The 15,489-nt window shown below is 45.5% G+C and overlaps 1 protein-coding gene across 1 annotated transcript; it reads left to right on the top strand.

Moving 5' to 3' along the window:
- The first annotated feature begins 4,300 nt into the window (after positions 1–4,300).
- On the top strand, positions 4,301–14,717 carry LOC126084997 (zinc finger protein 304-like). The gene is made up of 3 exons (XM_049899871.1): positions 4,301–4,859; positions 8,159–8,285; positions 12,671–14,717. Exons 1-3 carry the CDS (start codon positions 4,827–4,829, stop codon positions 14,122–14,124), a joined length of 1,614 nt encoding a protein of 537 aa, XP_049755828.1. The 5' UTR covers positions 4,301–4,826; the 3' UTR covers positions 14,125–14,717.
- Positions 14,718–15,489: the final 772 nt, after the last annotated feature.

Here is a 15,489-nt window from a genome sequence, read left to right as displayed (position 1 = left end):
TTCAGTGCTGTTAGAGTGTTTTATGTATTCTGGATCCCTGTTGTTGGGTGCATATTTATTATGGTTATGTCCTCCGAGTGTACTGACTCTTTAATCATTATATAGTGTCCTTCCTTATTCTTTGTGGTGGATTTTGCTTTAAAGTCTATTTTGTCAGAGATTAATACTGCCACTTGTGCTCATTTTTTTTTTATTGTTGTTTGCTTGATACATTTTTTCCATCTTTTGAGTTTTAGCTTGTTTTTGTCTTTCGGTCTAAGGTGTGTCTCTTGTAGGCATTGTGTAGATGAAGCATTTTTTTTTTAATCCATTCTGCCACTGTCTGTCTCTTTATTGGTCTATTTAGTCCATTTACATTCAGCATAATTATTGATAGGTATGAGTTTAGTGCTGTCGTTTTGATATATTTTTGTGTGTATGTTATTGACCGTTTCTTTGTTCCTCTTAATTTTCTGTTCTGAGTTGTTTTACTTTATGTGCTTTCCATCTTTTTCATTGTTGTTGATTTTGTATTTGCTGAGTCTTTATGGAAGCTTATATTTAATCTTATGAAAGATCGTTGAAGATTTGCTGTAAGTGATGTAAGTTTCCACAGGCAAACCAGCATGTGTACATGCAGGTATGTGTGAGTTTCACAATTATCACCATGCTGTGATCAGTCATTGATCACATTATTTTGCTATTCCTCCTTTCGCATTTTCTTTGAACCTGGGTTTTGAGCTATATGTCATAGTATTACCTTACGTTAAAAAAATATGTTGTACAGATGGATATAAAAATAATCATTTACCCACCGTGAAGCCCCTCAGAGCCTTTTTAAATAACTACATGTGTAGTCTTGCATTAGGATTGTGGTGAGAATCCATATTGTGTTGGCTTTAATGCTTGTCATTTTGTGAATGGAAGTTTTATGTCTTTTTCGTGTAATGTGTGATAATCCTTCACCATGCCCCAGGCCACAAAGTTTGCTTTCTTCTAAATGTTTTATGTTTTACATTTAAATCTCTGATGGTTTTTAATTTTTGCCATTATGCTGCGAGGTTGAAGTTGAATTTGCTTCTTTCTCTCTCTGTTTTTCCTTCTTTCTTTTGTCTAGGGATATTCAGTTGTTCTGACACCATTTGTTGAAAAGACTATCCTGCCTCCATTGTATTGCTGTTGCCCCTTTGTCAGAAATCAGTTGGGCATATTCATGTTGGTGTATTTCTTAGGTCTCTGTACTCTTCCATTGATATATGTGTCTGAACCTCTGTCAGTACCACAGTGTCTTCATTACCTAGTAAATCTTAAAATGGGTAATGTGATTCTCCCCTCTTTATTCTTCTTTTAAGATTGATTTAACTTTCCTAGTTTCCTGGAGAAGGACATCATGCTTGGTAAAGCACAGGGTCAGCAAAAGAGAGTAAGACCCCCAGTGAGATGGATTGACACAGTAGGTGCAATAATGGGCTAAGACATAGCAACAATCGTGAGGATGGCACAGGACAAGGCAGTGTTTCCTTCTGTTGTACGCAGGGTCGTTATGAGTAAGAACTGACTTGACGGCACCCAACAACGACAGGCCCTTTGGCTTTCCATGTATATTCTAGGACATGCTTATCTATATACAAAACGTTTTGGTGGGATTTTGATACAAATTGCATTAAGCCTACCAGAGAGTTGGTGTCTTGCTCATGTAGATACAGTTGACCGTCCTGCTTGGTTATGTTAGTCTCCAGCCCCTCTAGAGGTTCAGCTGATACTGCATGGCCCAAGTCTCGCACCATAAATCACATTGTTAGTATAGGCTGTCTGGCATGGCTAAGGCTTCCAGGTAAACAGAGACACTCTTAACAGGCAGGGGATTCCAAGAGCTTATAGATTACCTCCCAGGAGCTGGGGAGAAAAGCTCAAACTTTTCCTTGGGCAAGGGTAATGCTTTATTGCATAAGCCAGCCCCAGCCCTTTGGCCAAAGCTCATGTAAAGCAAAGCAATCATATTTATGTGAGCATCCACACTTAGTACAGCATTCATATGAGATACAGCAATAGTATCAGTATGAATATGCCTAATATTTGGAGAAGCCAATGTGGGATAGAGTTAGGTGTAAAGAAATTAATTTTTCCTGTGCATTCATCCTAAAGCCATTACATTTCATATTTTTGTACTGATACAATTGTGTGCTTCCTCCACTATTTGTAGCTTATGATAAACCTTTGTAGAGCTATATAGCATAGAAATTAGCTAATGGTTAGCTAAACCCACTTCTTCCTCAGGACAGTCATTTTCCTATGGTATTGTATCCTGACAAGGCTTTAGCTCAGTCTCCCAATACATTTGATCATCAGAATCAGTATTATCATGTGACTTATTTACCTAAGGTAGCTGAATCTTCTGAACAAGGCAAGTGTCGCACCACATTGCAGTATGTAATCTGAAGAAGAGTTAAAAGATACTGGCACATTACTAATTCCAACTCCATCATTAATAATTGGTCCAGTGATCAAATTGATAGATGGTGCTAGGTGCTAACCAAAACTATTTTATTTTTCTGGACACTCAGGAGGACAGCATGGCCCAGCTTTCCTTACATTTCATTTTGGATCATGCAAATGAGTTTTGCCTATGGAATATGGGCAGACATGATTGTGAAAATGTTTCTTCTTTATACCTACTCATTTGGTTCCTTCTGGGATTGTCTGCTTGGAGCTCAGTGGCTCGATTTTCCCCATCTCCCCAGCATTTGGTGCTCCCTTGAAGCTGCAGGATCAGACGATGGGAAGATAGTGGCTTGATGAAGACGGGACCTAGTGATCCTATCTGTCACTAGATGGATATCAGGCTGAGTTGAGCCATCTCCTAATCACATATTTGTACCTGGATCTGCCTGCTTTGAGGGCCAGAGGGGAAGACATGATGGTGTTAAGGCCCTGGTTCCTGTGAATTAGACATGAATTAGTGCTGTGTCATCCTATGTAATAAAGGATGACACGAGACCATGTTAAGTTCACTGTCCATTTAGGCCTGAAGGCAGTTAGTCCTGATACTCCCAAGTTTTGAAGTATGTGGCCTGTAAGACTGCATCCCTTGGGCAATAGAATTACCACTGATTTATGATATCCTGCTGCGTGTGATATTTTTTAAAATACTGAAGAGTATAAAGGTGTGCTTTTAGGCAAAAAAATTAACAACTATGATGCTACTGGCTGAGTCAGGGAGTTATGGTATTTTACGTTTTAAAAAATATCACCAGCAACCTGGCTAAAAGGTGTCTTCTGTGACTTACCCTCCACTGTATGTGAGAATCTTGTGATAAACATGATAATAACAACAATGGCTCTTATGTGTTTTGCAGTATCTATATATATATATTTTTTTATACGCCAGGCCCTGTGCTAAGCACTTTTCATCTCACCTCCCATCAAGTAAGTTACGGTATTTTCCCATTTTAGTTACAGGACCTTTTTTTTTATTTTTTCAGTACTAAACTTTGAAAGAGAGCTCAGTGCCCAAACTTGAGCTAGGGTCCTACCCCTAGGGTGTCTGTGCCACTTGGACTAGGTTGGATCCCAGAACTTGCATTTTCAAGTTCATAGAAGATGCTGATACTGCCAAACCAGGGACCAACATTTGGGAACCACTGAATTAGAAGAACTTACATTACTAGGAGTCCCTGAGTGGCACAAAGGATAAGCACCTACTAGCCAATAGATTTGTGATTCAACCCATCCAGAGGCCCTTGGGAAGACAGCCCTGGCAATCTTCTTCTGATAGGTCATATCCTTGAAAATCCAATGGATCAGGTCTACTCTGCACACATGGGGTCGCTGTGAGTCGGTATCGGTGAGAACATTAAAAAATATGTTGCTGTTGAGCCGATTCCGACTTATAGCTTTCCTATAGGACAGAGTAAAACTGCCCCATAGGGTTTCCAAGGCTGTTATCTTTACCGAAGCAGATTGCCACATCCTCTCGCGGAGCGGATGATGGGTTTTAACCGGCAACCTTTCCGTTAGCAGCTGAGCACCATGCACCACAAGGGCGTCTGAAAACATTGCTACACAAAAAACCCACGGGCAAGGTATACTCACTTTCAATTTGGATCCCGGTCCTCAAAGCTCAGAGAGGTGAAGCAGCTCTCCCAGAGTGTCAGAAGCAGAAGGATTAAAAAAAATGGGGCATCTGCTGGACACCTCTGAGTTCCTGGCCTTGTCCCTGGTGACCATGGAAATCTTGGTGCGTCCCCTGTAAGAGAACTTCGGCGCTTCAGGACATAGTTTCTTGATCCTTTTTCTCCTGCCCCTGGCGCCGTGCCGCTTTGCTGTTGACACGGAGAACGAAAAAGGAGCCAAACGTCTGGTTGGATACAGGATTAAAACTACATTACCCAGAAGTCTGTGCCTAGCAAGTTGGACCAATGACAGTCCAATATGGCGTTTCTGGCTGGCAGGGGCCATAGTTCCGGCGTCACTATCGTTGATGTCATTTGCCTGCGCCTTTCAGTACCCGCGGTGTGGTCAGGGCCAGCGTCGGGTTGTCGAAACCGGGCCAGGAAAGAGGGCTCAAGAGGATAGAGCCTTCCTCTGTGCCTTTGTTAGAAGCCGTGTCCCCGGTCTATGGGACGAGCAGTCTCACGCGGGGTGTCAGTCGGGGCCGCGAGCTTACCAGTTCTCTGCGCGTGTTCTCCGTCTTTACGGCACCCAGAGAGTGGCTGCTTAGTTTGCGACCGTTTTACACGGGGAAGGCGTGGGTTACCTAGCCCAGTGGAGGTGTTGGGGTTCGCCGGATCCAGAGAAAGACGCCCAGTTCGCCCCCCACTCACACCCTATTCTGCCCACAGGATCCGATGGCTGCAGCTAAGTTGACGGACCGGGCTCAGGTGAGTGGAGGGTCTCTCATGTAGAGGACCTTGTATCCTGGGACGCTTCGTTTTCATTTCTTCTTCGCCTGAGTATAAAGGCCATGGAGGGCGGTCACTCTTTTGGAAATTGTATGGAGCCTTTCCAGTTCCCTGAGATCAGTGGGATGAGGTGTGGAAACCTTATCAAAGCAGAGGAACCAGCTTGTACAAATACTTGGAGATGAGAATGAGTTAGTAGTGTGTCTTGGTTATTTAGTACTGTTATAACAGAAATACCACAAGTGGAGGCTTTAACAAAGAGAAATTTGTTTTCTCACAGTCTAGTAGGTTACAAGTCCAAATTCAGGGAGTCGGCTCTAGGGGAAGGCTTTCTCTATCTCTGGGCTCTGGAGGATGGTCTTTGTCCTCAATCTTTCCCTGGTGGAGGAGGTTCTCAGGCACAGGGACCTCATGTCCAAAGGATGCGCTGTGCTCCTGGTGCTGCTATTTTGGTAGTATGTGGTCCCCAACTCTCTGCTTCCTTCCTTTTCCTTTTATCTCTTGAGAGATAAAAGGTGGTGCAGTGCACACCCCAGGGAAACCGCCTTTTCCTTGGATCACAGAGGCAATCTGAGTAAAGGTTGTATTACAGTCCAACCCTAATCTTCTCAACATAAAATTACAATCACAAAATGGAGGACAACCACACAATCCTGGGGCATGGCCTAACCAAGTTGATACACACATTTTGGGGGAACATAATTCAATCCGTGACAGAGTGTTTCAGGAGCCACGGGTCTTAATTCTGTCTCTCGGGAACATAGAGCAGAGGACAGGAGTAAGGCAGAAATGTTGGCCTGAGGAGCTGGGCCTCTGTTTTGAGGGTGGTGGGAGCCAGGGAAGGTTTGGATCAGAGAAGGTGTTCTGTTCCAGTCTTAACAGATACAATCTGATTGCAGAGTGGAGACAAGATTGGGATGAGGGATGTTGTCAGGGAGGCCAGGATGGAGTCTGCTTCAATAGTCCAGGTGAATGCTGATGGTGGATGAACCAGAGTGGTGGTGGTGGTGGTGGTGGTGGTGGTGGTGGTGGTGGTTAGAGGAGTGGCTGGTTTTTATATATGTTTTTTAAGTAGGGGTGACCGGTTTTCTAATGAGAAGTAGTGCTGTAATGGGGCTCTTCATCTGTCCCTATCTCTGCACTTGAGTTTGGGGTCCCTGGCTCCTGAATCTAGGCTACAGGTATAAGCGGAGAGGTTCCCATTTCTGTAAACCAATAGGATGAAGACCAGAGGGTGTGTTAGACCCAGAAACAGGCATGTGCAAATACTTCAAGGTGAGAATTAATTGGGAAGGTTCAAGGAACAGCCGGTCTTAATTATGTTTCTTAGAATAGAGAGCAGGGGACTGGAATCAGGCAGCAATGGCAACCTGAGAAGGCAGGCCTCTGTTCTGAGGGTAGTGAAAGCCAAGGAAGATATGGAGCAGAGGAGGCAGCACATCTGACTCAGCTCTTAAGGAGGAGGCTACTGCAGTAGTCTCCATGAGTGCTAGTAGTGACTGGGTCCAAGGGGTGACTGTGGAAGTGGAAAAAGTGGTTGGCTTTGGGATCTGATTTTTAAATAGGGGGGCTGGATTTTCTAATGTGAAGGGTGAGCAAGAGAAAGGGAGGAATCAGGGAAGGCCCCAAAGTTTTTTTGGTTTTACCTGGTAGAATGATGGATATGCCCTCAATTGAGAAGAGGAAGTTGGTGGTTGGAGTGATTTTCAGTGACTGTATCAGGAGTTAGGTTTACGCCATATTGAGTTTAAAAAGTTCCATAGACCCCTCGGTTCAGGCATCAAGCTGAACATACAGGTTTTGAGTTCTGAGAAGGTGTTCATTTTGAAGAAGTCCAGAGGTGGCCGGTACATGGAGTAGGGTGAAGCCATGAGTGGAATTTAGGAGGGGTAACAGGTCAGTAATCTCTGAGTTTTAAAAATGGTTAAGTGCTTGATTACTAACTGAAAGGTTGGAGATTCACATCCACCCAGAAGAGCCCCGGAAGAAAGGCCTTGTGATCTACTTCTGAAATATCATGCTGTTATTGTTAGGTGCCATCGAGTCACTTCCAACTCATATTGTGTACAACAGAACGAAACACTGCCAGTTCCTGTGCCATCCTCACCATCGTTGCTATATTTGAGCCCATTCCATTGTTGCAGCCACTGTGTCAGTCCACCTCATTGAGGGTCTTCCTTTTTTTCACTGACCCTCTGCTTCACCAAGCATGATGTTCTTCTCCAGGGACTGGTCCCTGCTGATAACATGTCTGAAGTTTGTGAGACAAAGTCTCTCCATCTTCACTTCTAAGGAGCATTCTGACTATTCTTCTTCCAAAACAGATTTGTTTATTCTTCTGGCAGTCTGTGGTATATTCATTACCATTGAAAACCCTATGGAGTACAGTTCTATCTGACACACATGGGGTCACCATCAGTTGGAATCAACAACTGGTTTATCTTCAGGTTGTGGTGGCAATGCCATTAGTGAACAAAAAAGATGAAAGCAGGGACAGGGCCCCTTTCCTGGGCACCTGGGTTGGGCTGGTGAGTGTTAGAGAGACAGATGAGCACTCCCTGGATGCCATGTGTAGAGTGGCATAGGGAATGTCGTGCTGATGCAAATAGTGTGGGCCGGGGGTTGTCAGCGGTGGGGTTCCCAGATGTGAGAAAGGTATATTCCAAATATTGATGTGTATGTTGCGAATGTGAACTGATGGCCTTAAGACCATAGTAATGGAGGCTTCAGAGCTGTGGTGGCACAATGATTAAGCACTCAGCTGCTAACCGAAAGTCAGTTGTTAAAACCCACCAGCCACTCTGTGGGAGAAAAAACCTGATGATCTGCTCCTGTGACGATTACAGCCTAGGAAACCCTACAGGGAGCTTCTCCTGTGTCATAGAGGGTCAGTATGAGTCAGAATCGATTCAGTGGCACACAACAACAACATTGGAGGCTTATGGGAGAACGCTGAGCCCATGCGTGATCGTGTGTGGAAAGCATGATCTGAAGCATGATCAGGATGACACCAGAATTGCCTCGTGGGAGAGTGTTTGGGACCCTGCATTCCAGAGCTTAGATGGTATCAATCTGCACACCTACCTGGTCCTGCTCTGGGCTGGATTCAGTCATCAGTTGAACATGAGGAAGGAGACAATAGTGATGCCAGAGCCTGGTACCTGCTCTGAGTTAGGAGCTGGAGAGGAAAGTGAGCAGGAGGTGGATGTGTGAGTGGATAGACCAGGAGTGCTGGAAGAGATAACTGCCTGTGGGCTCAATTGTCCCTATTATCTCAGGGCTCTGTGACCTTCGAGGACGTGTTTGTGTACTTCTCCTGGGATGAGTGGGGACTCCTTGATGAAGCTCAGAGACTCCTGTACCACAATGTGATATTGGAGAACTTTGCCTTGGTGGCCTCCCTGGGTAAGTCCCTGTTATTTATTGTTATGTGGCAGATTACTCCAAAATTCAGTGGTTAATAACAAGAGAAAATTATTATCTCCCTTCGTTCAGTGAGTCAGGAATCTGGTCACAGCTTACCTGAAAGCTTTTGACTCGGGGTTTCTGATGAGATTGCAGTCAAGCTATTAGACAGAGCTGCAGTCTTCATGTGAAGGCCTGTGTAGGGAAGAATCCACTAATAAGCTCACTCATGTGGTTGCTTGCAAGATTTAGTTTCTTGTGGCCTTTTGGGCTATGAGCATAAGTCCGTTACTGGCTGTTAACCAGAGGCCTCCTGCAGTTCCTTGTCATGTCGGCCTTCTCATAGTGTACCTTATAACATGGAGGCTGGCTTCTCTCTGAGCAAGTGAGCAAGAATGAGTGTCCAGGATAGAAGCCAGTCTTTCTGTAACCTAATCTCAAAAGTGACATCCCATCATTTTTGCCATATTTTGTTCCTAGAAATGAGTTAGGCCACAAGTGAAGAGGTTTACACAAGGCAAAGAATACCAGGAGCTGGCAATCATTGGGACATGTCAGAGGGTACCTTCCCCGGGCACTCACATATACTCCAGCATCTTGGGAGGGTTTTGTTCTTCTTTTCCCTAGGGGCAGCTCTATCTATTCCACAGCCAGATCAGAGACATTTCTCCTTGCCTTCTTAGGCGCTCAAAGTAGGTTCTGTGAGTACCAGGACTGGGCTGTATGTGGCATCCCAAACCTCGCTGAGTGGTTCCAACACCTGCTGCCCCAGAGCATTATGGGAAGGAGTTAGGGGCCCTGGAGTTTTGCAGTCGGCTCAACAAATCCTACACGGCGGATCCTACATAGCAGAACCGCAGTGTCCCAGGGTCTGCCTCCCGTCTCTAGCTGGCATGGCCTGGGGCCCAACCGTGCCAGCAATTGCAGAGACTGACATGGTCACTGCTGGCAGAGGCCTCAGGACTATTCTGCCAGATCCTCCTTGGAGGTTTTCTTTTCTTTTTCCTATTAGGTAATTTATTTTGTTGTTGTTGTTGAGAATATACACAGCAATACGTACACCAGTTCAACCATTTCTGCTTATTACACTTCAGTGATGTTATTTACACTCTTTGAGTTGTGCCGCTGTTCTCACCCTCCTTTTCTGAGTTTGTGTCGCACTGGTAGAACTCACTGCCCCCTGAGATTCTTATGGAGGTTCTTTTGTTTTTTTTAACATTTAGTTTTCTTCTCTGTGGGGTCAGTCGCCCTGGGCCAGTGCTTGCCGCTCATCTGTCATCTTTCCTTTAGGACGTTCACCTTCCAGGTCTCATGTAGTTGCCCGTTTGGAAAGGGGCAGAAAGACCCAGGTGCCTGAAAGGGTGAACAGGACTCCAGGCACACCAGGATCAGCCCCGCGCGGGTTTGGCCCTGCTGTGGGGGTGGCGGGTGTGATGTCAAGCCTGGGCTCACATTGTACTTTCAACCTGTTCTGTGTGCACTGATGTTTTGTTGCCCAGGCCAGTAGTGATACATCATTTCTACCTTCTCCTCCTCCTCTTTTTTATTATTTTTTTTTGATTGTTGTAAAGATATGTATGAGCAACATTTGGTAGTTGAACATTTTTTACGTGTATATTTTGGTGACACCAGTTACATTAATCATATTGCGCGACCATCACCAGTATCTGTTGCCAGATTTTCCATCACCATAAATAGCTACTCAGTGTTTCCTTAGGAGTGACTTCCCCCTTTCCCTCTCCCTCCTGCCCCTGGTTGTTGTTGTTGTTAGGTGCCTCTGAGTTTATTTTAAGACTCACAGTGACCCCATATGGCAGAGAACTGCCCCGTAGGGTTTTCTAGGCTGTATCTGTTGCCAGATTTTCCGTCACCATAAATAGCTACTCAGTGTTTCCTAAGGAGTGAATTCCCCCTTTCCCTCTCCCTCCTGCCCCTGGTTGTTGTTGTTAGGTGCCTTCAAGTTGATTTTAAGACTCATAGTGACCCCATATGATAGGGAAGTGCCCCATAGGGTTTTCTAGGCTGTAATTTTTACAGGAGCAGCTTGCCAGGTCTTTCTCCCACTGAACTACTTTGTGGGATCAAACCAACAACTCTTTGTTTAGTAACCGAGCACTTAACCATTGTGCCACCAGGGCTCCTCCACCTCTGGTAACCACTAATAAACTTTGTTCTCTATGTGCAGTTGTCTATTCTAGGTATTTTCTTAGATCATACAATATTTGTCTTTTTACGATTTACTGACCTCAGCATGATGTTTTCAAGCTTCATCCATGTTCTGTCATGGATCAGCACTTCATTTCTCTTTATGGCTCAATAGCATTCCATTTGGATCCCTAGTGGTGCAGTGCTTAAGAGCTTGGCTGCTAACCAAAAGGTTGGCAGTTCGAATTCACCAGCCATTATATGTCTGTGCCATATTTTGTTTATCCTTTCATCTATTGGTGGACATTTGGGTTGTTTCCGCCTTTGGCTATTGTGAAAAGTGCTTTTAATTCTTTTGAGTATGTCCCTAGGATTGGAATTGCTGAGTCACATGGTAGTTCTGTAAAAGGAACCCTGGTGGCACAATGCTTAAGTGCCCTGCTGCTAACTGGAAGGTCAGCAATTTGAATCCACACAGCAGCTCCATGGGAGAAAAGACCTGGTGATCTGCTTCTTTACAGATTAAAGTCTAGTAAACCCTATTGGGCAGTTCTGCTCTCTCACATGGTATCACTGTGAGTCAAAAATCAACTTGATGGCATCTGATGACAACAACAATATAGTAGTTCTCTATTTTCTTCTTCTTGGTACTCTTAAAAATGTAGGTCTTTTTCATTTAATGGTTGGTAGTAGGAGTAGTAGTGATAGTATTGGGAGAACCTATCTAAGTTCAGGAGGATTAATACAAATCAAGATCAGCTCAAGGTTGATCTGTATGAAGTGAAGGTCAGACTTTTCAAACTTTTTACCAATTCTGACACCACCCCTTCTCCCCATAGCACCCTCTGCTTTTCTACTAGCTACAGGAATCCTTTGAAGTGGTCATAGAGAACTCACAGACCATACTTAGAGTTAAGGGGTTTATTAAGGAAGCAACAAGGAACAACTTTAAATCAGGAGCAACAAGCTATTACTCAGGATCAGAATCAGGAAGCATGTAGGCAAAACTTCCCTTTTTCAGTACTAGGCAGCTCTCTCAGCTCCTCTGGGCCCATGCAGGGCTCCTCCTGGCCTCCTTAGTACAGGTTTCCCTTGGCCCCCATCATCTGTCACCACTGACTCTTCTGCCAGCCCCTTTCGGGGCCTGTTATCACCACCTCTGCCACTGGGCCCCTTCTGGGCCTCTCGCTGTCTTTCACGTTGCAGCCCTTAGCCCGTGTTACAGCTCACTTAGGGGGTTCCTTGCCTACTCTCTTCTGTCTTTCTCTTCCCTCTTCTTCTCTCTTTTTTTCTTTTGCTTCTTCCTACTGTTATTTTTCCTGCTTTTTTCTGTCTGACAAACCTCTGTGGGGTTGGTTGCTTATATACACAACTTCTTATCAATTTTAAGCATGGCCCCTCCCAGTGGGACCAAAAACTGACCAATCCCTTCTTGGTAGGCCACAAAGACTTCATCTGCATAGTAGGGTAAAACTAACTTCATTTGCACAGTCTGTTGACCAATCCCTGCCATGTGCACCATAACAATCACAGGGCAGGCTGAAAACAGGACGAGGACCAGATAAAAAGTATCAAACCAAGTTGTTTACAGCTACCCAGGAAATGTAGGAAACCCTTTGGGGTAGAAAACTAGGACAAAGGTAATTCCTCGGGGCTTCGGGGAAAAATCTCTCAAGCTGTTTTTCCAAAGAGCCAATGCAAAAGGCCAGAAAAAGAAACTCATTTCACCATACTTGTCATTTCTTCTCTGTCTTCCATCTCTTGGCTGTTTCCCCATTTCTCTAGCCTCGATGTCTCATCCATTGTCCTCTGTGTGCTCTGCAACATTGTCTGTGTTTAGTGTGTTTTGAGGTGTGCCCATAACCTTATTCATCCTTAAACACTAGCTATTTCCTTGCAGTCAGATTTCCTGGGCCTGGAAACACACTTCTGGACAGGGCCCACCTGATACCTGTAGCCAAAGCCCTGCTGATACCTGTCTGCAGCGGATTTGGAGAACTTCCTTCTTCTCCACGTACTGTACACTGCCTTATGTTTACCCAGTGTTAGTATTGCCCCATTCTGTGACCTCTAGAGGCCCAGCACGGACAACAGGCTCGTAATCGCCCTGACCCTAGCTCCCCCATCTCACCAACAATCCCATGAACTCATTCCTAGTTATGTCACATATACATTTATGATGGGGCTGCAGCTCTCCACCAGTGTCAGCTTACACTTCACCAACATGTCTCTGCTTTCAGGTTGTTGGCGTGAAACACCTTCTGAGCAGGATGTTTCTCTGGAAAGAGTTTCACAGGTCAGGACTCTGTCCACCCAGAAAGCCTACCCCTGTGAGAGGTGTGACCCAATCTTGGAAAACGTTGTACACCTGGCTCAGCACCAGGGATCACACCCTACCCAGAAACCATGCACATGTGGGCCAAGTGGGAGAGACTTCTTGTCTGGTGCAAACTTTGACCAGCAACAGGAGCCACACAGTGCAGAGAATCCATTCAGAAAAAATGACCATCAAGCTTCATTTGCCAAAAGCTATGCAGTCCACATGCCAGGGTGGCCCTTCATGTACAGAGAGGAAGGAACGGACCTCCTGGACAGCCCTGGCCTCTTCCAGCAACAGGCCATTCACACTGGGGTGAGCCCATCCAAAAAGATTGAGTGCATGGAGTCCTTTCTGCACAGCTCCACTCTTGGCAAGCACCAGGGTGCCCACACTGGACAGGCGGTGTTCAGTTATAACAACTGTGGGGAAGCCTTCCTGAAGACCTTCACTCTCCTCAACAACTGGATCACTCAGACTGAAGACAGACTCTTCAGATGCTTCACATGTGGAAATGCCTTCAAGGAGAAATCAGGTCTTATTAAACACAGAAAAGCTCACAGTGGAGAAACGGCCCATGTGGGTAAGGAGTGTGGAAAGACCTTTACTGACCTGTCCCACCTCAGGACGCACCAGAAATTTCATTCTGGAAAAAGGCATTACACATGCAGTGAATGTGGGAAGGCCTTCAGTTGCAAAGACACCCTTGTTCAGCACCAGAGAGTTCACACTGGAGAAAGATCTTATGACTGCAGCGAATGTGGAAAAGCTTACAGCAGAAACTCCCACCTTGTTCAGCACCAGAGAACTCACACTGGAGAAAGGCCGTATAAGTGTGGTGAATGTGGCAAAGCCTTCAGCCGCAAAGACACCCTTGTTCAGCACCAGAAAATCCACACTGGAGAAAGGCCTTATGAGTGTGGCGAATGTGGGAAATTCTTCACCCATAGCTCCAATCTTATTGTTCACCAAAGAATTCATACTGGAGCAAAGCCTTACGAGTGTAGCGAATGTGGGAAATGCTTTAGCCGCAACTCCAGCCTCAGTCTACACCGGAGAGTCCACACAGGAGCAAGGCCTTTTGTGTGCAGTGAATGTGGGAAAACCTACATCAGTAGCTCCCGCCTTGTCCAACACATAAAAGTCCACACTGGAGCAAGGCCTTATGAGTGCAATGAATGTGGGAAATTCTTTAGCCGCAACTCCAGCCTTATTTTACACCGGAGAGCACACACTGGAGAAAAGCCGTATGTGTGTGGCAAATGTGGGAAAGCCTATAGGAGAAGGTCCCATCTTGTTCGGCACAAGCAAGTGCACTCTAGGGAAAGGTCTCATGAGTACAATAATTTTGGTAACTCTCTAGTTGCATCTCTTTAACTTGTCAACACCAGGGTATTCACAGAGAAAGATTTTATGAGTGCATAAAATATGCTATTTCCTTGTTCAAGCCAGTAGGACTCACACCAGTGAGTACCCATTGTGGGAGAGCCGTCAGCCAGCAGGTGAGCCTTGTCCATTCAGATGCCCATACTGAGGGGATTCCCACTGAGTGCCACATGTATTGGAAGTTGGCACACATTGCATTGCACTTTCTAAAATGTCCTGGGTTCTTGTCCTGGGTTATGTCACTGCCAGTGTGTGTCAGTCACCACAATACATTCAGGGAAGACAGACTTTGTGTTGTCTCTCCTGTTCCCTGGAGAGAATTACGAGTGTTTTGAGCCCTCTTGAGAGTCTTCGTTTCCTCCCGTATGACTGGTTTCTGAGAGGACATGATCTAGCTGTGGCCAGAAGGCTTTGAGCTGGCATCTACTAGAGGCTTTCAAAGAAGTCGCCCCTTTTTCATTGATGCTGTACATGTGATAGCTCTGATGAATTTGTCCTGCTTCCAAGTCACGCAGCCTTGTAACTGCCTGTCTCATGCTGTTCTGGTTCTTGGAGCGATAAAGGTGTTATTGTGTAAGCCTTTACTCTTGGGAGACCTGTTTACCGTGTGCAGTGAATTGAGAAAAGAATAGGGTCTGCCAGCATGAAGGTGGGAACACCTTTTGTGGGTGCCCCCAACTTTGTGTGCCTAGAGGGGACAAGAGGATGGCAGAAAAAAGGTCCGAGTGGAGTTTGCCCATGACCTTTCAGGTAGAACTGAAGACTTTGTGAACCTAATCCTGTGGCCTGGTTATGAGGATTTCCTGTAAGCCCAGAAAACATCCTGAGGAGGAGAATGTTGATAGCACCCTCCAGTGCACTTCATAGCATGCATGAGTTGGGTCTCTTGTACCCAGGAATTGTCCCACATTTCCCACCACTGTGGAGAAATTGCTGTCTCCCAGACTTGTACAGGAGCCAGCCCACTGACATTCAGAGTCCTGTAGGTAGGAGTCACTGACTGTACGAGCCACAGGTCAGGTGGGAATCAACTGGTACAGAGACACTCAGTACAGAAATACTGAGATAGTTGGGAAGACTGTGGCAAATGAGAAGGGGTGTGTTTATTATAAAGTGACATCCACAGATGGCCATGTGATTATGGCTGTGTGGGATGAGGGTGTATGGAAATTTGCAAGACCTGTAGACCTCTATCTCCTTTGGCATGACTGACAATCTAAAGGGTTCTGGAGGCCCGGAGCCTCCCTTGAGTGTGGAACCTTATGGCCATTGCTGCATAGGCAGGAAGTCCAGGCCTGAGAGAATACAAGTCCTTCAGTCCAGGGGTGGGGCTTCTCTGACCTAGCCAGCATTTCC

Source organism: Elephas maximus, chromosome 11 (assembly GCF_024166365.1).
Source record: "Elephas maximus indicus isolate mEleMax1 chromosome 11, mEleMax1 primary haplotype, whole genome shotgun sequence".
Lineage (NCBI taxonomy): Eukaryota > Metazoa > Chordata > Mammalia > Proboscidea > Elephantidae > Elephas > Elephas maximus.
Note: the sequence above shows the minus strand (reverse complement) of the source record. Positions and strands in the feature narration are given on the sequence as shown.